This window comes from Hipposideros armiger, unplaced genomic scaffold (genome assembly GCF_001890085.2).
Source record: "Hipposideros armiger isolate ML-2016 unplaced genomic scaffold, ASM189008v1 scaffold_270, whole genome shotgun sequence".
NCBI lineage: Eukaryota > Metazoa > Chordata > Mammalia > Chiroptera > Hipposideridae > Hipposideros > Hipposideros armiger.
Genome location: NW_017731620.1, coordinates 1,393,499 through 1,419,024, shown reverse-complemented (window position 1 = coordinate 1,419,024; position 25,526 = coordinate 1,393,499). Strand labels below are relative to the sequence as shown.

At 42.7% G+C, this 25,526-nt stretch overlaps 1 protein-coding gene across 1 annotated transcript in view; it reads left to right on the top strand.

Annotated features, from left to right (window-relative positions):
* Positions 1–25,526, top strand: part of SLC9A9 (solute carrier family 9 member A9) — a 613,140-nt gene that overhangs the window by 555,659 nt on the left and 31,955 nt on the right. The window contains exon 16 of the mRNA XM_019656952.1: positions 12,857–12,865. Within this exon, the coding sequence (XP_019512497.1) occupies positions 12,857–12,865 (9 nt within the window). The remainder of the gene's footprint in view (positions 1–12,856; positions 12,866–25,526) is intronic.

Below are 25,526 nucleotides of genomic sequence, written 5' to 3'. Positions count from 1 at the left end.
GAAGGTCATGCAGCTCCTTAAACAAGGATGGGCACAGAAGCCAGAAGCTCCACTGCCTAAGCATCGTTCTCCAAGTGTGGTCCCCAGACCAGGGGCATCAGCAACATCTGGGAACTGTAATGTAGACAAATGTTTGGGTCCCACCGAGCCAGCTGCCTTAACCAGCCCTCCCTGTGACACTGATGGTCGCTAGTTTGAGGACCAGTGCACAGAGGCAAGCAGCCCCTGTTGCCCCAGCAATGGGCTTGCTCACAGCCCCTGTGCTCGAGCTTCTATCGGCTGCAAGGTCTCTGCAAATAAGGGCCCCTTGCCAGGCTTCGCTCGGAACTAAGCTGACATTTACATGCTGAGTCAATCTCCTTAGGGCCTCCTTTTTTTTTTAGCTGAGCCATCCTGCCACCTGTTGGCAGCTCAGCGGCAGCTCATCTCGGGCTGGGAATCAAACCGCTGTTGCTCAGAGTTCACACTCTTGAGTGAGCTCTTATCCTTAGGGCCTTCTTTACCACTCAGAAAAGAGCTGTGATGCTTTAGAAAAGAGAAAGTAAATGATGGATAACAGATAAAATATGAAACACTCTTTCCATCATTTCAACACACTTTCTGCTGGGGCAGCAAACATGTGGGCATCATAAAGGGAAAGGAGAACTGACATTTCTTGAGCAGCTACTGTATACCATACATCGGGCACACAGTGATACAAGCATACGTCTTTTGCTCACCCATTATCTCATTTAATACAGTGATCCCTGTCTGAGAAGTAGGGAAACTGAGGCTCAAAGAGATGTGATGACTTGCCTAAGGTCACAGAATGGCAATGGTGGCCCGGGTTTTGTCCCAAAGCCTGTGCTCCTGTATTCCTGGCCCTCCAGCAGGAAAGGTAAAGAGCTTAGGACACACTCAGTACCTGGAGTGATTGGATCCCAGAATTCCCAGAGCAAGCTCCCAAGACAGAGCCGCCTCCTCAAAGCCCCTGGGATGTCCAACTCAACAACCCTTTCCTGTGTTCTGTGTCCTCACCGCACTATGGAAGCTGCTCTCAAAGCAAAAAACCAGGCCAGCCACAGGAAGCAAACTATTGATAGCTCAGCTGGACTTGAGCACCCAGAAACACTTACAAATCCATTTTTAATGGTGGCATCTGTTCCAAGAAGGTCCTGCATCGCCAATGCCCTGCTAAGCAGCCTTCGGTTTTGCTCTTTGAAAGACTAGGGAACCTCTTTGCCACATCTAGAACCTGAGAAATGAAAATTCCCAAGAGAAAGGAACACGTGACGATAGCACGAGTGAGCCACGTCCTCTCCACCTCCCTGGTGAGAGCTGGTGTTCATGCCATTAAATTCAACAAGGCTCTGATCCAACAAGTAAACCAAAAAGACATGGATAACTCCATCACAGAATGGGATGGACCCTGGTTAAAGGTCAGCGTTGGGTTGTGGAGCAATACAGAATTCCTTCCCTGCTTACCCCAGTGCCTGCCCAGCACAGCCTCTGAACACCCGCTTCCCAACCACCATGTTCATCCACAGGATGGACACAGTGGGTAACCTGAACCCCAAGATGAGGAAAGTCCTTCCAACACTTGGTCCAAATAGATAAGCCTTATAGATAACTCAGCAGACAAAACAAAAATTATATCTTAGCCTTTCTCATTCATACAAGACATTCTCTGCTCTGAGTGATTTTATTTGAATTATATGCTTTGCCAAAATGCAGATCAGTTATTTCTGTAAGGGCCTCCATGGGCCATTTTCCACCGTGTTTGAGATTAAGTCAGGCCTGAGACTCTGAAAATCTGCATCCAGTTCAAGGGGTTTACTTGTCACAACTGGGACTCCAAGTGCCACTCCCCTTTGCCCCTTCCAAGTAATACACCATCACCATGGCCAACTCTGAGATCAAAGCCAAGAAAAAAGGCAGGCACCTTTGCACATTTCACTCAATTGTTCCATTTCATATTATGAAAAGATGTTGCAGTGTAATTATGGTAATGTTGGAAATGATGAGAAGCACAATTAAACAATAACTTGGCTGAAGACAGAAAGAAAGAGGAAAAATGGTGTAGAAAAGGATACAGAGAATGGCTAGCTGTGAGGATGGATATGAAAGACTGTAGTTTCATTGTCAGCTATCATCTGAGGATTGGTTGGGGGGACAAAATTTCCTTAAGAAATATTTTATTTAAATGTCTTAGGGTCAGTTAACATTTACTGAGCATAACCTCATGGGCTATTTTATTTAATCTTCCTCACCATTCATCATTCATCATTCCCACATAACAGATGGGGAGTCTGAGGTTCAGAGTGGTTAATGGGTAGCCCGAGATCACACAATTGATTAGTGGCATGGTAGGTTCTTGGATGCAAACCTCTCTTCTCTTCTTCTAGCTTGTACTGGTATCAGGAAACCCACCTAAAAGTGCCTCAAGGGACAAGGCAGGCAGTGCAGATAAGGGGAGCTGCCAGATTTGGGGGGGCGGGTGTAGGGAGAGAAGTAAAAGCAATGGCTTTCATGTCAAGCACACATCGGGGACTGGAGGGAACTGTGGCAAAGCGGACAGTTGCAGACAGCATCTAAAGTGAAGAGGGGACTCAGAACCAGTAGACTGTCACCTGTCAGGAGTGCTGATTCAATTGCCAGATCTGCTGATTGTTCAGGGGAAACTGGAAGTCTGATCTTTATTAGCTCAGAAAAATCTTAAACATCAGATGTTTGCCAGGTCCATCAACAGACAAAACAAAACCTATTTGCAAACCAAATTCAACTCCTGGACTGCCAAAGGCAGCCTCAGCTTTTTCTAAGCCAATATCAAATCATTCAATTTTATCATAGATAGGACCTCAAGGATCTGATCAATTCGTTCATCTTGCGGATGAAATTTTACAAATGTCACGAACACCAATGAAATTGCAAATATTAATCCTCATGATAATGTTATTTTAGACATACTTTTATTTCCTACACAGGCTATGTGTAGAAAAAGCATATTCAACCAAGGCTGGAATCCCAGTCCTGCTAAGAGCTGTGTGACCGTAAGCAAATTACTTAAACTCTCGGAGCACTTAGTTTTTTCATCTGCAAAATGGAGACAGTGCCATGTGAATTACAAAGTAGAGATAAGATTTAAAGGAAGCAATTATTAGACATTATAGTACACAAGGTCTGTCAGAAGAAGCATGGGCAAGGCCCTAGGGGCTGCCACTGCCTACCATCCACCCTTCCATCCTCCCTTGTCTGTGAATTTCTTTTCTTTCAGTATTTGGACAACCAACTTGGAATCCAGCTGATTTTCTCAAAAAGTTCATGTAAAATAGGAACTAGGACTTCTAATTTTGTCTGAAGCAAGCTCCTCCACTAGATTTCTGTGCTTCTTTGTCACACACTTACTGGGTACCTTGTTGCCAATAGACTTGTCAAAATTTAAAATACATAGTAAGGATTTGAGCCTTAACCCTCCTGTAAAGAAAACCCAGATGTTTCTTTCCAGAGTAGTGAAAAACCCAGTTCTCTACTGTGTTTCTTTTCTCTGAGTTTCCTTCACTGCTTGCTTACACACCACACTTTACTTCTGACACATTATCAAATATGTGCGTTGTTTCCCCCATAAGAACAAACAAGCATCACAACAGCTAGATGTGATTCCAGCTCACATTCCAGCTCTAACTCAATTCCAAAACTACCTGGAGACAAAGGCAGAGCCCACAGGTTAGGACTCTGTCCCACAGGACTGCCCCACCCTTCAGATGCCAGTCACTAGCCCAGGTTGTCACCCACACTTCTCACCGACATGGTTTCAACGACCCCTCCTCAGGTTGGGTTAATTTGCCAGAGGGGTGCACAGAACTCAGAGAAACACTTACGTTTACCAGTTTATCAAAGTATACAAACAGCCAGATGAAGAGATACATAGGGCGAGGTCTGGGAGGGCCCCAGTGTAGTTGGGAGCATCACTTCCGGGTGTGGATGTGTTTGCCCACCTGGAAGCTCTCCAAACCCCCTACTTTGGGGATTTTTACATAAATGTGACCAAGTATTAACTCCGTTTTCAGCCCTTCTTCCCTCTCTGGAGGATGAAGGGTGAGGCTGAAAATTCCAAGCTTCTAACCATGTCTTGAATCCCCATCCGGGAGCTACCCAAGTCACCTCATTAGAACAAAATATTTTCTTAGTGCTCTAGCACTTAGGAATTTACACGGGTTTCAGGAACCCTGTGTCAGGAATGGGGGCGGGTCTGGAGGAGGGGGTAGAGATCAATATGTATTTTTTCTATTATCTTACACCTACCATAGGTGTTTGTCAATTGATAAAAGGCAGAAAATCAAAACTGCTACATCTCTCCCCATTCCTCTCTCAGTTGCCTGAATCCAGCCTGTTCTTTCCCACTGTAAATGCCAACCACTACAAGAGAGGGCAGGTGATTTGGGTTTAGTTTTCTTTAGTTTTATTTGAGGTTAAGTGAATCCCCCAGCAATGAAAAATCAATACTGTAGTTGGCCAGGTAGACATTATTAAAGCACCTAGATTAAATGGAACATAAATAATAGTCCATTGATTTTTTTTATCCAACTTTTTGTAATTTAGTTTATAAGAAACAGAATTATTCTCAGTGCACCAAGTGCTTGCCTTAGCTGAGTACACTCTACAGCATGTTATATGAATTTCTGTTTCATCATCCCATGTTATTCGTTCTATTTTTTTCACAGATGTGTATAAGGAAAACAGTTATAAATTGTCTTCTTTTTTACCCTGTGGTTCCTAATTGAATGCTTGATTTTAACAATGACTACCTCCTACAGAGGCTACAGAGGCATCTGAAACATTGACTTCTGCTGAAAGATGGAAGGAGCTCTGTAGTATTAGTAAACACTGTAGGAATCATATTTTAAAATCTTATCACAGAGATTAAACCAGCTTCTGATTCTGAGACTACCCAATGCTTGAGTGTCATATTATTCAGGAATTTCCTATTCCAATTCCAATTGACAGTAACATATTAAAATTCACAGCCGCCAACCTCAGTCTCAGATCACATTCAACAACAGAAAGTGGACTTGTACAATGATGTCCAGTCCTCAGGTGGACTCCATTTGGAAGGTCCTCTGTCTGTAAGCACTGAGGATACTAAAGGCAATTATCGGGAAATGCCAATTGTGCTAATAACAGAACAGCCATAGAATGGTAAACAGTGTATCTTTTCATGACAGGTTTTCTATCTAAAAGTGTGATGGCAAAACTTACTTTATGCACATATGACTGACTTTTGGCAGAGTGGAGTCAAATAATACCAAAAAAAAACAAACAGGAGGAATACGGGCAGAGGCACACGTCTGCCAGGCCACTGGGTAAGCCCTGCCAGAATCAGTGCGTACAAGTAGGTCATTGAAAGTCAGTGCAAACCAGGGCAGCTCCCCTGGCAAAAGACGTTAACCTGTGGGATGAATCTTGCAGACAAGTGATATATTTTAGCCAAGCAGCTGTATATTTTATTTATGAATTGATATAAGCATAGAGATATATGGGGAGAGGAATGCATATAATATGTATCCTTAAACACTTGATCCAAAATAAAGATAGATGAGAGGAGAGATTTATACCCACACTTTCTCTACTTTAAAGGGCTTCTTCCCCGACTCTCACGCCCCTCTACCCCCTTCCAGGAAAGAAAAGAAAAGAAATTGGAGCTCTAATTACAGCCCTGGGGCCTCCATTTCCAGTGTATTTAGTGTCTTCTAGTTTGTCCCCAGCAGGTAGAGTATTAGCAGTCCCAGGCTCCTGTCTCGTTCAGACCACCTGTGCTGCAGCCAGGGCTGTGCCGTCAGGTCACAGAGAGTCAGGGGACTCACCTATGCGACTTGGTCCAAAAGGCACCAAGGTCTTGCATCTTGGCAAAGAGGTCTTAAAGGTGGCAGATTTCTGTTCCTAGCTGTCCACCTAGGTGCGAGCCCCATTTTACAGAGTGGAGCCCCTCTGGGTCCTGACCAGGGGGTCACTCCAGCTCTGGGACATCCCCAAGGCACAAGGCTGCTTGCTCCCCAGGCACAGGAAAGCACAGACAGAGGACAGCCCTGCGGTCAGGAGGATGCACGATGTGGCAAGAAGAATATGGGCTCTGGAACCAGGCTGAGTTGGGTTCGAATGACAGATGTATGAACTGAGCCAAATTCCCTAACCTCACCTCAGTTTACTCACCTGTACAATGGAAATAATAGTAGAAGACCACAAGCTGTCATCAATAGTTCAGAAATTGAAACTGTCCTGAAAAAGAAAAGCATTGCGAATTCATTTGGTGGCAAAGTCGCCCAGGCTGAACTTACTTGGAGTTTGTAAAGCATGACCTGAAGTGAGGAGGCTGCATATCTTCCTTGTTCATCCCACGGCAGCCGAGCACCAAGCCAGGGCCAGGGCAGGGGCTTCTAAGCCAAGTGGAAGGCCGCTGGCTCTGTGTCCACATCCCATGTGCTTCACGTACAGGCCTCTGCTGATTCTAACCGCCTGCCTCTCCCCTGGCTTTAGCCTGCTGTTCCCGTTGGAGCAGCTGGTTAGGCCAGGAAAGAGCCAAAAGGGTGGTTCTGCTTTGTAGAGCAAAGGACCTCAAGTGAGAGTTCCCTCAAGCCCCACCCCCACTGGCTTAGAGCAGCTGTGTGAGTGACAGAGCCTCCTGAGGGACTTACTGGGCTCAACTGCAACACTTCACTGTGGCATTTCCTAATTTGTCCCCCTTTTTAGAAGGGACAGTGGAAAATGAAGAGATTCAGCTTGTAGCTTCATGGGATTTTGTCATTCTATATAATAAGTAATTAATTTGAAAGAAGAAATGATATCTTAAAATTTTAAAAAAATCAAAGCTACACTGCAAAAAATTCTTCAAGACAGATTTTTGGAACCTGCTCCAGGGAGCTGGACTTAACTTCTGATAGTCACTCTGTTCCTTTATTATTGGGTAATTTTAAGTTGGGTCTGTGTTTTTCTTTCCTGGTATTTTAAGACCAATGGCCTCATCCTCTTCTTCTGTGGGTGCTGACCCGTGAGGCCCCTGTTGGGTGATGGAGAGAACAGATGGCTTCAGTACCTGATCAGGGCCAGCCTCCCAAGTGCAAGACGTATGCTGGGGGTGGGAGGTGGGGCACGATCCTACTTGAATGAGCCCTGCCACCTGGCCTTCTGCTGCTCCAACTGCAATCCTCTGGGGCCACAGGGTGTCAGTCAGCAGGAACCATCTAAGCAACCACCACTGGATGAGACGCAGCCTCCTAGCTTAGCATTTTGGTGAACAGGCACTGACAGTCCAATGCCATGGGAGTGGCCTCTGGGACAGTGGGGTCAGAACAGGGTTTGAGGCGAAGGAGGGTACTGCTCAAAGGTCGGGGGGTGACAGGGTATGAACAGAAGTTTCACCAACCTCATGGCTTCCCTCGTCATTTTCAGGCATGTCAGCATCCGTCCTATTCCTAAGTCACCTGCAGTGCTGGCGTGCATGGTTACACGGCTCCCCCACCCCAAGCTCTTCTGTCCGCATGAATGCATGACATGCCAGTCCACGTGCAGCAAACATTTTTTGAACGTTGATTGTGTGCCAGGTCCTGGTCCAGGCAATGGAAGAAAGCAAGTACAGCCCTGACCTTCCAGGACTCAAAGCTGGAGATGTCTGGGCAACATGATTTTATTGATCTCAAAATAGGTTCTGTGGAACGTGAAGTCTAGAGATGGGAGAAATAAAGGGACAGGCTTTGTGTCTATCTAAATTTGAGAAACACTGCTTACTTCACAGTGTTAAAGCAGTTTAGACGTATAGAGCTATGCTTCATTTCCATTACTTATCTGGGCCCAGAACCATTCATCATGTAATATGTCTTAGCATCCTAAGTTACTTATCGGCCATGAAATGCTCTTGGAGACCCAACCTGTCTACTTCATTTTAACCAGATATGTGCTGGAATTCAGAATTTGGGGGTGTTATCAAGGTAATCTAGTATACTCCTTTTCTGGGCTGTTTATGATGGCTGAGGGCTTCTGCCGAGAGGAAATAGAGACCTAGCTCGGTTAGACATCAAGGCCTGCCAGCAGGGTTTGGGGACAAATGGCTTCCCGTTGGACTCTGGAGTCCAGGACCACATGACATGACCAGACCCCTAATTGTTTCAGCCATATTCATTCCTTCGCTCATTTACTTAATAACAAGAAATACATGTGAGTTGATCACCTAGTATGGAAGCAACTACATTAAAACTGGGCATTCTCTGTCATCAGGGAAATTACAGCCTGCCAGGAGGGTAGGGGGAGGCCTGGCCAACTACCAAGCAATTTGATGGTGTGATGAATGTCATGACTATGGTGACTGTGCATCCTGGATTGCCTTGGTCAGCCCTCATTTCCACCAGTTGTCCAGGCATCATGTGTATAGGTGCCCCCTTTCACTACCCTAGTGTCCTAGTTTTGAAAACAGATTACATCTTTTGTGAGTTATAATGGGTGCAGTCTGTGGAAGGATACAGGAGGGAGGGTCAGGGAAAGGTTCCTGAGGACTGAATCTTAGCCGAGTCCTGAATAACTGAGAAGGAGGAGGTAGTCCATGGTGAGGGCAGCACTCAGGTGGAGGAAATAACAAGTGCAAAGGATGAGAGAAGACAGGCCTCGGCACATGCAGTTTACACTGAAGATGGCGGGAGACAGATCTCAGAGTCTAGCTGTGTCGTGCTCTTCAGGGTTTAAACTCCTCAGGGCCACAGGAAGCCTCTGACAGGGTGGCAGGCAGGGAAGCACCACAACCTAGCCTCCGTGCAGAAGGACCACTGGGGCTGTGAATGGGAGTGGAGCTGGAATGGTGAGCTCCAGGGGCTGGTCGGCAAAGCCCTGAACTAGTGAGAGACTGTCTCAGCCACTCAGGGACTCAGGGATAGGCTGGCAACCTGGATGAGGGCAGAGGCTGTGGGCTGGAGAGAAGTGGATGGATGGATGGATAGATGGATGGATGGATGGATGGATGGATGGATGGATGGATGGATGGATGGATAGGGAGCTCTTTGGCAGGGGGAATAGACAGAACTTTGTTATTAATTGATCAATTGATTGGCTGTCATGGGGAAGAGAGAAGAGAGAGTTCAAGGTCGAGCCCACGCTTGAGCATGGAAGCGGATTGTGGAGCCTTCAGTGACACAGGGAGCATAGGGGGAGGAACAGGTGTAGAGGAGAGAGAGACGAGCTCATCTTTGGTCAGGACAAATGTGAAGCGTCCTTGCTGTATCTTGGCCTTTTCCAGGGCTTTAGGGTTGAAAGGGTAAAGACAAAGGGACATTTCAAAAAAAAATGACTCAGAAACACTCTTGAAACTGAATGAAACAAAAAGTCAAAGTGTACTGGAGCAGCCTTGTTACTGGCACGACGTGTCACCGGCTGCTGTTGTTTGGGAGGCAGTGAATTGAGCCTCCAACACCAAGCTCCTCTGTTTAGCTCAACAACAGAGAAGGTGTACAGAGGGCCCGTAAGCATCCCTCCCACCCAGCCTGAGCCCAGAATCCCCTGCTTCCAGCCTGAGCTCACAGCCTAGCTGAGCAGACTAGCGGTTACCAAATGGTCTCAGTCCTTTCTTGGGCTGAGGCAGGTTTGCAGCCTGATGGTGGGATGTGCTCAAGGACATTCACCAGCCCCCTGAGCCATCCACCAGGAGCATCAGTTCTCTTGCCTGTGCTTCCTCATCATCCCTCGGGCCACCGTGCAGTTTGGATGAGGACAAAGGCAAGAGGATTTGGTGTACTTTGGGCCAGAGATGATCAGAGCTTTAAATTGCCATTGCAGCCCTTGGATCTTCCAAGGTTGTTTGAAGCTCTCTACTGGACTGTCTGACCATTTTGGCTTTAGGTTCGTTGTTCACTGTTTATCAATATTATTCATCTGGGTCATGATCTAAGATGCTTAAGTGACTGGATAGCTGTAATAGTCCTACTCTTTCTAAGAAAAGAGTAAGAAAAATTGCTTCGTGGAACACCACTATCAATAGGGCTCTGCTCGATGGTGACACCGTGGTATGAGGAGTCCCCTCTATAGCACTGACGAAATCATCTCTCCTAAAACTGTCCGGTTCAGGGACTGGGATGAGCCCAGAGTCTGGACTGGGATAAGCCCGGAGCCTGGGTTCTAGAGATATCTGCAGATTTATTATTCACCGTCAGATGCTTCCTATTGTAATCTAGAAAGTCATCCTTTGCATGCAAAGCAAGACAATTCCAAATTCAAGTTTCATTTCATAAGTTGTTAGTGACCCAGGGCCAAGGTAAGCCTTTTAAAGAAAACCTGGAAAGAATTCTTGGCCCTAAAAATGCAAATAAGTAGAACCTGAACTATATATTTATATTTCACATAGCAGTCCCAGGAAACGTATGGGCATTTGGATTTTATAAAATGTGATGCGTTCTTTGGTTTTGTTATAATGGGAGTCTAGGCCTAGCTATTTTCCATGTTCTGTGTATAACTGGAATCATCATCAAGTATTTAAGCAAACAAAAATAATCATTTGAAAGCTATTTTTCATAAGCTCTTTAGTTCTCAATTCACTACAATGCCGCTCAGAAGGAAATGTTCCATTTTTTCCTATTGTAGTCCTGTCAGCAATAAAGCAATGACCAGTTCTCCAAATATAACATCAATTCCCTTTCAGCTTTTCTGAATAAAAACAAATCGACCAAAAGCCTAAATGTGTTTTCCTTCCAGGAAGACATTTTTTGATCAGGCCAGAATCTACAGAAGAACACCATCCTATTTATACCTGTGTAAAATAAACACTTGTTGTAATTTTGAGCCCTTCTGGAAAAACCAAATAATTTATCTCTGGGAAATGTTTTAATTTCTAAGATCTCCTTTGGCATCATGCAAATTCTCCTTTTAGCCCAGGGCATTCCTAATTAAAGTGCAAAGGTCTACAGATGCACCGATTCTATAAACTATGTAACTCGCTATTATTCCATTACCACTGAAGGGCAAGGTGCTGAACAGAAAATGGGGAAATGGTTGTCCCAGCTTCCATGCATAGCAGCAGTGGAAGGCCCTGAGGGAAGCGCTACATAGTCAACTCTTTCCTGGTGCAGGCGGAGAGAGAGAATTTGCAAGGATAACTCAGAACAATGGGCCATCTGCTCCAGGTTCTTTTTCCAACTTCAGTAACCTCTGAATCACAGATATAAGACATAAAATCCCAAGAGAATCTAGCAATAGTCAGCACAGGAACAGAGCCCCCAGAGTCTAACCAAGGGGTACAAGATTTTTCCTTCTGGTCCACAGCACCCTCTGATGTCTGCCCCTTAACAAACTGTTCTTCAGTCATCGAATAAATCATCATTTGCTTTATTAACAATCTTCTAAAATGGGAAAGCAAAAACATTTGCCCAAGGTATGAGCTGGCCAAGCCAAAGATCAAGCACAGAATAGAAAATGTTACAAGCTTTGCCACCTCCTCCCATCAATGCCAACTACGGGCTTATTTGGCATCCATAGGCCCTCTGCTTACCAGCAATTGTCCCCCCACCCCATGCCAGCTCAGCTGCTGGGACAGAAAGGGGCCTAAGAGATGGAGGATTTTGCTGACTCACACCACGTGAGGTCAAGAAAGAAGCGGGGAGCCACATTTTGCTGTAATACTTCTAATGGCATGGCCTCTAATGACTCAAAGGTGACCTGCATTGGCACCAGCTTTCACATCAGCCACTATGAAGTTCTCTTCTAAAGAGTTCAGAGTTAATCTAAGTTATTTGCTTCTGAGGAAACACTAGAAGATGCCATTATTATGGTGATCTGCAGTCAATGAAATCTGGTGTGACGGCTTCCCAGCTCCACTTATATCTAGAGCTCCATTCCTAAACTGTAAAGAATCCATGGGAGAAAAAGAATGTCACTCTACAGTACAAAGCAATGCAACCTTAGCTTAAACAGGAACACACTATGAGGCCCCAGATGAAAGGAAGTTTGGGACCTGGAGGGCTTGACACCAGGCGATAAACTTCAGTGATGGGCGGCGGGATGCTGGGCACCACTGAGAATGCTTTGGCATCCTTTCAATGTCAGGTGGCCTCAGAAGCCCTGTGACCCTGTGAAAGCCAACAGAAGGAGCCCTGGAATGCTTGGATCGGCCTCCTCCAAATCCGCAAGCTCACAGATCCTCTGTATCCAGCCCCACTGTGCTCCGGGGCCAGGGCCTGGCCACAGCTCTCAGGCAAGTTCTAGTGGGGCTTACCAAGACTCCCTGCACTCCCCTATCACTGCCACCTCCAAAGAACACACTTTCCTTTGCAAACACTCTTAAAATTAGCAATAAAAAAAGAAACTCAATTAGGACAAAATAATTATAACTAGCATTCATTCAGCAGATGGCATGTGTAATATGACAATTCCCCAATTTCCAAAGTCACCAACGTTTGAATATCCTTGGCTTTCCTTTTGTTGGTTGAAAGAGCAGAGAATATTTCAGTTAGAGATACATTACAAACCTCTATACTCCAGCCTCTCCTGGGTTCTGGGTTATAAGCCATATCTCATACTCCTTCAACAGTGTATTCAATTCCTAAAATGCTCAAAATACTATGGCTCATGGATAGAATCTCAAAACTATTGTAGAGGTGTCGGGGAGAGAGATTCAGTTCCTCTTCCATGATGTCCCTATTTTCTTCTCCTTCTCTTCTTTTTCCTTTAAGGGACCAGGGATCCATGGGACAAGATATTAAAACTCCAACCACTGCAAAAGGAAGTCACCAGTACACTCCACCACAATAGCCTTTTCACACCAAATTGTGGCTAATTCTGGCCAGAACCCAAGCTCATGAATCATGTTGCCAAGTTCCTGGGCTATGGTCACCTATTGGGTTGATGGCCTCAGGTATAAATGGTGCTGAAGCAGCCTCAGAGAATGCAGGAAAGTGAAGGCATTTTCTAAGAGGTACCCCTAGTGACTCCTTCTGAGCTCAGGGATGGGGCCATGCTGCACTGAGCTCCAGAATCAAAGTGAGGGGGACAGAGCCTGAGTTCACATCCTCGCTTCGCCATTTCCTAGCTGTGTGGCCATGGGCTGGCTCCTTCGTCTCCTTGTGCCTCGGTTTCCTCACCCATGAAATGGGGATAATGATAAAGCTACCTCAGAGAATTGAGATGAATCATGTAAAGTGCTTCACACACAGCTTCCCACATGCTTCATGTTTAATAAATGCTAGATACCATTAATATTGCAGTTCTGAACCAGAGGCTTAGACAGGCATGAGCTTGCTGCTTTCGATTCTAACCCAGGACAGAAACTCAGTGATCTTGTATAGAATTTAAAATTGCAGGACAGAAATAGCAGAAAGTCATTCATACTATGGAAATCCCCATTGATATGAACGTGTATTTATCTACCCTACACCTAGTTGTACTTGATCAACAGGAATCTCAAGAGTATTTGAAACCTCATGTATAGCCAAAGGATGTGGCTGTCTGTATTACTCATTTTGTTAGCAGAAAGTTTTACCGGAGTTGGCAGGTTACCCATAAATTATCACTGCTTTGTGGGGTGGGGGGAACCTGAGAGCATAGCTGAAGAGCAAGGACCCTCCCAGAATGGCAGAGTGGTCCCCATAGGCTTCAAGGTTTCGTCTAGGCACCAAGGTCCTATTGGGTCAGGGGGGAATCTCATAAGATCTCGTTTCCTCTCCAAACTCCATTTCCTAAGATTTAGGTGGAGCTGGAAATGTCCTCGAAGTAATCGTATCCTGAGAAACTGCCAATACTTCCTACCCGTGAGCACCACTGGGTGAGGGACATAAATGAGGGAAAGTTTTCCATCCTGCTAAAATAGTTAGATAGGAATCCTGGCTGAAGGTCACAATCAATTCAGCCTTTCTAATTCCTGAGGGGGACTTCAAATTGCATTTCAAAAGAGGCCAAGAGCCAAATTCTACAGAAATTTCTGGAGCTGGCCATAAATGAATCTTTCACAGAACTCCTAGAAGCAGTTGGATATTAACAAGGAGGAAAGAACAATTATCATTTGGGACTCAATGTGGCACTTTATGTCACTTTAAAGAATGAATAGACTTCCAGCTCCCCTCGGCTGTCTGCTCACAATTACAAAGCCGTGGTAAATAACCATGGCAAATGGCAGGTTTAATTTAGGAGAGGGAGATTGTATAGTGACTCGGCACTTTCTCTTCCTTTTCTGTGGCAAGTGGGACAGCTCCTGCCACTGTTTGGCATAAGTCCAGATCTGTGACTTTCAAAGAAATGCCCCGGTACTGTTTATTAAAGTGGACACACAAACACACAGCAAATGTACCAAAACACTTTTTTATTATTTTCACAAGGAAAGAATAATCATACCATGAGGCATGGTTTAATTTGCTCTCCAGTGGTTTTATTTAGTCAAAGGATCATGTTTGTCCATGCCAATAAAAATTTTGAGCGTTTTTAATAGAAAATGCATCTTTCCTTTTTCTCAGCACACTGGTTTCTGAGTACGCCACCTGAGCTCTACTCTGAGAAGATGTGTTGATAGGGTGAATACTTGTATGGGTAGGCCTTCTCTCCTTTTGCACCCATAATTCACTCTAAGGGGAGAGCAGGTTTTATACCCACTCTGAAAGGGGTCTAGACCCTGAGCAATGAAGACTTTGATCTGGGGCCCAAAAGCATCTTATCCAAACATGCTTTCATTTAATCTTGCAACTCAAGAATGATGGACCCTTCCAAAGTGATTTGGGAGGACCAAGGGCACAAAGGAAGGACTTGCAGGTATGCCCAAGGAGCCAGTTATCTGTGATACCCAGTCTCTGGGGAGAAGCTTTGCCTCTCAGAGAGGCAGGAGGGAAAATGTAAAGCATTCCTAAGGCAGGCAGTCTCCTCCTGGGGCTTTCCAGGGCAGTGAGGTTTTGTATACAGGAAAATGTACTGGCAAACGAGAGCTGCTCTAGGGAGATCCAAACACCTGAAATCCATGGTTGTGTTTTCCCCACCTGTCCTTCCAGTGACTGGTCCAGCCCTACCTATCTCTCACACCCGTGTCCCTAAGGCCCCCATCCAGGGTCATTTCCCATGACTGTATTTCTTGCCAACTCAACCCCAAATAAGGTTCAGGTTTCAGATAATACCCTTCCCAAAAGAATTTGCATATTAACAGAAAACCCTAAATCCTTTTCAAGTTTCAATTTAGTTCAACAAATTTCGATTGAGAGGACTCATTTCTTTCTACTGGGCATTAAGCATTGCACATATAAAGAGGTATGAGACAATGTTCTTACTTCAGGGAGGTCAAAGTCTAGCAAAAGAGGAGATATGTTGTCAAACATTTCTGATATATTTTGATAAATGTAATGAGAGAGGCCTGAGGCTCTGAGTGAAGGCCTGTGGAAGGCCCAGTGAAGAAATTCTCTGGTTGGGATACATGGATAGTGACAAAGAAAAGGTACTATTTGAATTGATCTGTGTATCCAGTCAGATTATGTTTGGCTGCATATAACAGAAAAATCCAAATAACAATAGTTTAATGAAAATAGAGGTTTTCATCTCATATAAAAGAAGTCCAGCATTAGACAATCTAGAGCTAGTAATGGAGTTCCATGATGTCATCAACATGCCTATGGTCCTCCTATCTTTCTCATCTACCATCCTTAGTATACAGCTTTTACCCTCAAGTTTACCTCATGGCCCCAAAATGGCTGCTGGAGCATGAGACAGTTCATTTAAGTTCTAGGCAAGGAAATAGAAAGGGCAAAATGGATGCTCTCTTTAAGGAGCTTCTCTAGAAATTCTATCCAACCAACTTTTTCCATTTCACTGGCTACCCAATCTGCTGAGAAAATATAACCTTCTATTGTAAGGAAGAAGGGGAGACTGGATATGGGTTAGGTAAGTAGCAATCTATCCCACAGGCTTTAAAGAAATAGTCCTCCCCAAAAGACAAAGTGAGGAATGACATTCCTGGTAATGGAAACAGAGCGTGCAAATAGAGAAGTCTGTGAAGTGTTTGATGGATATGGGAACTGTGAGTAGCCTAGAAAGGCCTTCCATGTCAATCTTAGTAAATTAATCTTGTTTTTTTTAAGTCAGTGGATTTTCTAACTTTGGAGTGTGTGTTGTGGTTATTGTTGTTCATAAGAACCCTTTAATTTGAATGGAATTTTATGTGGAACTTCAAGATAAAAAAGCTAAAAAGAGAAGTAGCTCTGGTTCAAGGTGGGATTAGAGGAAAACTCCAATAATAATAAGGTAGAGACTGGTAAATCCTAGGAGTGTAGAAGATAAGGGATTAATGGAATTTCAGAGGCAGTAACAGTTGAGCTCTGTCTGAATGAATTTAGGATTTCCAAGTGCCAAGGTGAAAAAAAAAAAAAGCTGTTCAAATGGAGGGAACAGCACATGCAAAGGCCCAGAGGAATAGTGATACATGAACAGGAAGCAGTGTATAATTTCACTTATCAGAAACTAAGGCTTGTGAAAGAGTGTGGGAATAAAGTTGGAAAGGTAAGTGGGGCAGGATCTACAGGGCAATGAAGTTCAAGTGTATAGCCAAGGACACACCATGAGTGGAGACCTCTGACCTCACCACTTGACAGTACGATAGCAGCAATCATGCCTTTGTATTCCAACTTCTTTTAATAATAAGCAGGATCCACTGTAACCTGAGTTCTCAATGCACATGGGCCTATTGATAAAACACAGTACATGAGGCCAGAATCTGCATCCATGTACCTCTAAAAGGCAAAATCCCACAGATTGGGTAAATCCACGACTTAGTCAGTTTAGGAGCTAATCCCTGGTGTCTCCCCACCAAAGAAATTGCAGCCTAACTCTGTAGGTCCCTAGTCGCACAGCCACTGAGTCCTTAAGTCAACCAGACCCAGAAAGTTAGGACCCTGAGGAGAGACCATGCTGGTATGCGCCCTCCCTCCTCTATGGAGCTCTCTATATACTTTCAGCCTATCAGTGTGGCACATGCTTTAAAAAATGATTTGCAAACTGTAGGAGGCTACCCATAATAGGTCATGGAATCATTGCAATAACTCAAGACCAGCACTTCTAAAGAAAAGTTAAGATAAGTTAAAATAAAATAAAATGGAAGAGACTGGGATAGACTATACTGTGGTAACAACATTTCCCAAGTCTCACTGGCCCACCCAGCTGCTTCATTCTCTCTTAAAAGCTATAAGGATGTGGGTGACCCTCATGTCCTCCATGTGCCTAAAGCTTAGTGATCCAGGCAGTTTTGATCTGTGTCTCCACTATCTCAGCCGAGGCCTCCTGGGTCACTATAGCAGGAAAAGAGCCAGCTGGAGGGTTACTTGCTGGCTTCCTATGTTTCAGTGTAAAAGTGACAATAATCACTTATGATCACAGCACATTGGCCAGAATTAGTCATGTAGTGCCACCGACTTCAAAGATACTGATTAACCTTTCAGATACCAGAAAGAGGAGAACTAGGTATTGGTGCAGTGAGCAATGTCTACTACAAGTATAATAGAAGACAGGTGGAAAGGAAGGGGAAAGATAGGGTAGGGTAGGGTAGGGTAGGGTAGGGTAGGGTAGGGTAGGGTAGGATAGGATAGGGACCAGGAACAGCTCCAAGTACATCACTCCAAGCATTTTTAGTTTTATATGTGTATGATTACACAGGTGTTGGGGCATGTACTGAGTAGCAATTGTGAAATGTATTTCCAAGTAGGAGTTAGAAGTGAAAAAAGTTTGAAAGTGACTGCATCTGACATAAAAATGTGCCTGGAGAGGACAAAGATTATTTATGGCATGTGACCCTGTAACAACATGTGTCTGCTCAAAGGAAGTCATTTCTAATGTCTCCTGATCAGGCTTCATTCCATAGCTCAAAAAATGACCCAATGTCACATACCCTGATTCATGTAACAAACTCAGTGGTTTATAGGAGTCAGCATGTCTGGAGGTGTGTGTGTGTGTGTGTGTGTGTGTGTGTGTGTGTGTGTGTGTGTGTGAGAGAGAGAGAGAGAGAGAGAGAGAGAGAGAGAGAGAGAGAGANGTGTGTGTGTGTGTGTGTGTGTGTGTGTGTGAGAGAGAGAGAGAGAGAGAGAGAGAGAGAGAGAGAGAGAGAGAGAAAGAGAGAGAGAGAGAGAGCGAGAGCACTGCAGGGCAGGTATTCTACTCAGGATTTTGTTAAATGGGCAGGAGGAGAAAGTGTCCTTAGAGTACAGGAAAGTTAGAGTGGTGTCAAGAACAACCAGGGCCCAGAGAAACAAATATGATGATGAAAAGGGGCTGCCCTAAAGTGTCCTTAAAATGTGATGCCCAATATGAAAACATCAGCCCCACATGCCTGTGGAGCCAGGTCATTCCTGTGTCAGGCCCTCATGATGTAAGTGCTCCATTAAAGCCCTACTATCATAAGCCAGCAAGCCACCGTGTGGGCACGTTTTCTGAGAGAAGCTGTGGTGCCTTTCTCAGGGCTCCAGCAGCCAGCAGAAGAAATATTAGAACACTGCAGGGCACATGGTAGGTGTTTTGTGAGCAAACTGACTTGGGGAAGACTGAAATATATTTCTAACACTTTTCACTCCTCAAGGGACACAGTGAAAAAATAATAATGTTAACTAATATCTGTTGAATGTTCATTATGTGCTCGGACCTGTGCTAAAAATGTATCTATTTTTACCTCAATCCTCTCCCTTATGAGGTCACTATTGTAGGCTATTTTCATGTTATGGATAATGAAAATGAGGCTCAAAGAGTTAGGAATTTGCCCACTCATAGATAATAGGTAGGCAACCTATGATTTAAACTCAGCCTGCCTGTCTTTTAAGTACTACTAAAAAATATTGGGATTATTTAGAAGTAGCAGGAAGTTATGGGCTGAATTGTTTCCCCCATTAAAAAGATATATTGAAATCCTAACCCCCATACCCAGAATGTAACCTCATTTAGAAATAGGTTTGTTGTTGGTGCAATTAAGATGAAGTCACACTGGTCTAGAGCAGGCTTCTAAATCCAATATTACTGATTTGCTTATACGAAGATGGTCGTGTGAAGACTCAGGGAGAAGAGCATGGGAAGATGAAGGTAGAGATTGGAGTGATGCATCTACAAACCAAGGAACACCAACAATCTCTGGCCATAACTAGAAGTTAGGAGAGAAGCATGAGACAGCTTCTTCCTCAGCACCCTCAGAAGGAACCAACCCTGCCAATACCTTGATCTCAGACTTCTGGCCTCCAGAACTGAGACAATAAATTTCTGTTGTGTCAAGCCACCCAGTTCATGGTAATTTGTTATGGCAGCCCTGGGAGACAAATATACAAGGTAACTGTAATCACTGAATAATTACCTAATCGGAGCCAACATAGCATCATGTGCCTCTTTAGCAACAGAAAAATTGAGGCACAAGAAGGTGAAGACTTGCTCAAATTCAGAAGCAGCCACAGCAGCCAGAAACTCAGCCATCCCCATCTGCTGTCTCCCTCCCCATGAATGTATTGAAGGTAGTCTCCTCTTTAACTCTGTGTTCTGAGAATCCTGACCTGTAGGGTCCATATTACGGTTGCCAGTGTGAAGTAAATTTTCTATTACCCCACAGGTAAAAGATGAGTACAATTACGCATCCCTAAGGGATCACTTCCAATGCCCACATGAGAACCAGTGCCCTTGAAGCACACACCCTGTTCTGGGAATTGAGGAGAAGGGCCCAGCCCCATGGGGTACTGGATGAGCCAGAGAGGCAGGGCTGGCTGCCTCCATCTTAAACATGAATTCTGGGGTAGCCAACTGAATCTCCATCACTCACAAGACCACATCCAATGAGTTTTGGGAGGAGAAATCATGTGTAAATTTTCCTCCAAACCTAAGTGGAGACTTGCAACACTGAAGCAGAGTTACACTCAGAACCGAGTTCTCCTACAAACCACTAGGGAGGTGACCCATAAAGACCTGTTGTGAAAATCACTGTGAGCTAACAGAGGGAAACTGGGTCTGGGCAACATTTCCTCCAACCAGAAGCCAAGACCCACTCCACGTCAGTAGCAGCAGCATTTTTCTCCAGAACTGCTTTCTCTCAAAACACTTGAGCCAAATGTAATATCACGTTAGCACAAATGGATTTCAGTTGCTTCTGATAGGCAGCAAAGATTCCTGGAAATTTATTAATTCCATCCTGTGTCCATAGGGAAAAGTTTTAAGGACACAAGGAGAAGCAGTGGTCATAAGAGTAAAAGTAATATTATTGTTGCCACTGTTATCATTATTGCACTGTTTAGCTCATAGATGTGGCACCTCCACACCCAGAGTCCTTCAGGAGACCAGATGTCATTCTGCTCTGCATCACTTAAACCAGTGGTTTTCAGGGGATTGTTAAAATGAAGATTACTAGGTCCCCACCCAAGGGAGTCAGGTTCCAGTGCCCAGGAATATGTGTTTTTAACAAGCAAAACAGGAGATTCTGCTGGGGATGATCAGGTGACCACACTTGTAGAAACCCCAGCTTTAGACTTTCTTCCATTTTAGGATCCAAGGTTATGGATCAGATGGACTCTCAGGTTTACTACAGCCTCATGATTCCATTATTTTCTCCCTTTTATCTTGTGTTTATCTGTCTATCTTGTGTCCACTTGCCCTACTTACTCTGGTTGCTTTGGTATCCTACAAACAAGTTTCCTTTAACCTTTCCAACAAACTCTCCTACACTTTCTCTGTTCATGCATTGTCTGTCTGGAACTAAGGAGTCCAATAGAATTATCTTAACATTTGATAGGTGGATCCTATAGATACCACTGATAAAACCAATTTCCAATACAAATAGGATAGCAAGCACACCAGTTTCTGACCCTTTAGTCTGCCCTCATCCTTAATACTTAATCACTCGTGACCAGAGTTTCCTAGCTCAGGACCTCTAGGGGAGCATAGACGGGTTTCAAGACATCTGGAAATTCTCCAAAATGTCATGTGAAATTGTATGCAATTGATGAGTATACGGCCATTTTTCAGAGATGCAAGTCTAAGACCAGCAAAGGTTAAGAACCACGGCTCCAGGTACCATCTGACTGACGTGGCTGTGACATAGGAGTCCATTTTGATAAATCTATGCTACACTACATTGTTTGGATCATGGAAAGCTCTCAGTTATCTTCAGCAATTCATACACAGTGCAATTTAAAAATCTAACTAGATCACACCCCATTAATCAGTAACGTGCTAGACACTAATCACCAAAGATAGAAGATCAAATAAGTTATAGGAGTCTGGGAAGATGGCAGCGGCATCAATAGCAGCCTTTCAATCTCTCCAAATCCCTACATAAAACTAGGAAGAACACTGAAATAACAAAACCAAAAACCTATGGACACACTTACAACAAAACTAGGTGCATGTTTTCTCAAAAATTCCAAATTACAAGTTAATGGAGACAAAGCTCCAATAGCACAAGTATCCATGAAAGAGGAAGCAATAGGGTACCACGTGAGGAATCTGAAAATAGAACTCCTAAATAGCCAATAGCATTTACCAGAAAATGTAGTTGGGCCAATTTTATAAGCATCTCTAAAACTGGAGTTGGGGCAGGGAGTTGGTGGGGGGAATGGGGAGGTTACCTCCTCTGATGGGAGTAGGTGAAAAGTCTCAGTAAGAAGTACTAAAGGGGCTAAAGCAATCAAGACCCCTGAGAGCTCCTAAAATGGATTCACCAGGTTTCTATTCCAGGTCAAGTCTGTATCTCAGGAGAAACTGCCTGAAGTAGAATCAAAACTGAACTGGACAGAGACAATAGTGATGAAAAAAAGATGAGGCCTAGATCAGCAGAGTAGAGAAAAGGGGCAGGAAACCTTAGAATGAAAGCCACCATGCTTACCACAAGGGAACCCTGTGAAGTTGAAAAATCTTGCCTGAACCATGCCTCATTCTATAAATTCAGGAAAACTAATTTCACATATAAAAAACAACAACAACAAAAAAAAAAATAGAAGTCAAATCCCATACAGAATTATTATAAGAAAAAAGAGGATAAGGAGAAGAATAACATTTGTAGACAATGAATGCACGCCAGAAAGACATACCCATTTTTGGATCAAACGTATAACATACTATATTAAAACAAGTTAAAAGACATTAAGAAGATGACATAAGACATGAAAGAACACAAATCAGAATTAGAAAATAAAAACTCTGGAAATACTGAGTTGTCGGAAAAGTCATGATGTATTTTTTCTATGTTTTTTGTTGTAAAAATGCGTCATGACTTTTCAGACAACCCAGTAATTTAAAATAAAGAATAAAGTCATTTCAAAAATGAATAATAAATTAAAACGAATATGAAAAAAGATGGGTAATACCATAAGAGAAATAGCAGATGAAAAGGAAAAGAAATATTTTTGTTTTTATTAAAGTTTATTGGGGTGACAATTGTAGGTAAAGTTACATAGGTTACAAGTGTACAATTCTATAATACATCATCTATATATCACATTGTGCACTCACCACCCAGAGTCAGAAAAAATCTTAAATAAAAAAGAAACGAAGAAAAAGATAAAAAGGATTCAAGTGAATGTTAGAAATATTGAAGATAGGCAAAGAATATTGAATATCCAGAAAATAGGTGTCCTTAAAGATGTAAAGCAAATCAAGGAAATAAAACAAGTACATGAAATACAACACATTTAACACATTTAGAACTACACGTTGAAAGAGCACACCTTGTACCTGAGACTATCAACCTAAAACAATAAATATCAGAAAAATTTTAGTGAAATTAATGAACTTGAAAGAAAAAGTCCTTTGGCCATCTAGAAAACACATTGTGATTTATAAGGAAATGGAAATTATTATTATTATTATTATTATTATTATTATTATTATTATTTTCTCTCCCTCAGTGACTTGTCTCCTAGCCTCAACTTTGTCAAACTCCCGTTCAGCAGAGACCACATGCCTTAAGCCCCAGAGACACAATAGTCAAAGGACTGGAGGTCCCTTATGTGTTACAATTTCTCAAATGTCCACACTTTAGTGCACTGTTCCCTCCATGAAATTGCCTTTTCTCTCCTTCTTCCTACTGTAAATGTCTAGAACAAAGGTAATTCACCTGGTTGCTTTTAAAGTGGTGGGTGGGAGTGGGATTCTGGTTGGAAAGAAGCACAAACGAATGTGCTTCATTCCTGTGGTAATGAAAATAATTTATATCTTGATTGGGGTGGTATATTGTTATATATTTTAAAATTTATTTTTAATTATAGTTGACATGCAATAGTATATTAGTTTCAGGTGTACAACATAGTGATTCAACATTTATATACCTTATGTTCCCCCTACCCCCACCCCTCTGGCAACCATCAGTTTGTTCTCTGTATCTATGAATTTGTTTCTGTTTTGTTTATTCATTTGTTTTGTTTTTTAGATTTCACATATAAGTGAAATCATATGGTATTTATCTTTCTCTGTATGATTTATTTCACTTTACATAATACTCTCTAGGTCCATCCATGTTGTCACAAATGGGTTTTTGCTGTTGTTGTTGTTGTTGTTACTGAGTTGTATAACTTCTTTATATATTTTGGATATTAGTCACTTATCAGATATGTGATATACAATTATTTTCTTCCATTCAGTAGGTTGCCTTTCCATTTTGTTGATTGTTTTCTTTGCTGTGCAGAAGATTTTTGTATGATGTAGTCCCACTTATTTACTTTTACTTTTACTGCTTTTGCTTTTTGTGTCAAATTCAAAAAATCATCACTAAGACCCGTCAAGGAGCTCAAGGCCTATGTTTTCTTCTAGGAAATCTTTTATAGTTTCAGGCCTTACATTCAAGACTTTAATCCATTTTTAATTAATTATTGTGTATAATGTAAGATGGTGGTCAAGTTTCACGTGGATGTCCAGTTTTCCTAACACCATTTATAGAAGAGACTGTTTTCTCACCATTATATATTCTTGGCTCCTTTGTTGTAAATTAATTGACCATATATACATGAGTTTATTTCTGGGCTCTCTGTTCTGTTCCATTGACCTATGTGTCTATTTTTATGCTAATAACATGCTGCTTTGATTACTATACCTTTGTAATTTAGTTGTAGTTGAGGAATATGATTGATTTTGTTAATGTGGTATATCACATTGCCTGTTTGTGGATTTTGAACCATCCTTGCATCTCTGGAATAAATTCCACTTGATCATGGTGTATGATTATTTTAATGTGTTTTTAATGTGTTTTTTTCATTCCATTTAATTCCGTTTGATACTATTTTGTTGAGGATTTTTGCATCTGGGTTCATTAAGGATTTTAGCCAGTAATTTTATTTTCTTGCAGCACCCTTGTCCAGTTTTCATGTCAAGGTAATGCTGGCCTCATAAAATGAGTTAGAAAGAGTTTCTTCCTCTTCTATTGTTTTGGAAGAACTTGAGAAGAATTGGTATTAACGCTTCTTTGAATAATGGTGTAATTCACCAGTGAAACCATCTGGTTGTGCACTTTTGTTTGTTGGGAGGTTTTTTGTTTGTTTGTTTTGTTTTTAATTATTTTTTATTGTGAAACACACATTTTTTAGAATTAGTTTCAGCTGTACAACACAGTGCAATAGTTATACGTTTTACCCCTCGAGGTGACAGCCCCCCTCCCCTAATCCGCCACCCCACTTCCCCCCTCAATATCATACATATTTATTACAATTCCCTAGACTCCACTCCCACACTATACTCCACGTCCCATGACTACACACACACACACACACACACATATATATATATATGTATATATATATATATATATATACATATATATATATATATATTCATTTATAGTTGGCATAGAATATTATACAACATCAGCTTCTGGTGTACAGTGCAGTGATCAAGCCTCTACCCCATCCATGATGCGGTCTCTCTAGCAAGACATGTGACTATCTGACACCTTACACAATATGTACAACATTATTAATTATATTCCTCTAACTGTCTTTCATGTCCCTGTGGAAATATTGTAGTTATGTATTTATGCTGTCTAACCCCTTCCCCTTCTCCCTCATCCCTATCCCCTCCCAACTAGCAGCTATCAGTTGTTCCTCTATATCTCTGAGACCACTTCTATTTACTTTGCTCATTCATTCAGTGTTTTAGATTCCACATGTAAGTGAAATCATATGGTATTTGTCTTTCTCCGACTGACATATTTCACTTAACGTAATAGTCTCTAAGTCCATCCATATCGCCCCAAATTGTACAATTTCATTCTTCTTTATAGCAGAGTAATACTCCATTGTATAAATGTACCACAATTTCTTAATCCTGTCACCTACCGATGGGCATTTCAGTTATTTCCAAGTCTTGGCTATTGTTAATAGCGCTGCAATAAACATAGGGGTACATATATTTTTTGAATTAGCGTCTTGGGTTTCTCTGGATAGATACCCAAGAGTGGAATTGCTGGGTCATACGGTAGTTACATTTCAAGTTTTTTGAGATACCTCCATACTGATTTCCACAATGGCTGCACCAATCTGCAGTCCCACCAACAGTGCACCAGGGTTCCCTTTTCTCCACAGCCTCACCAGCACTTGTTGTTTGTTGATTTATTGATGATA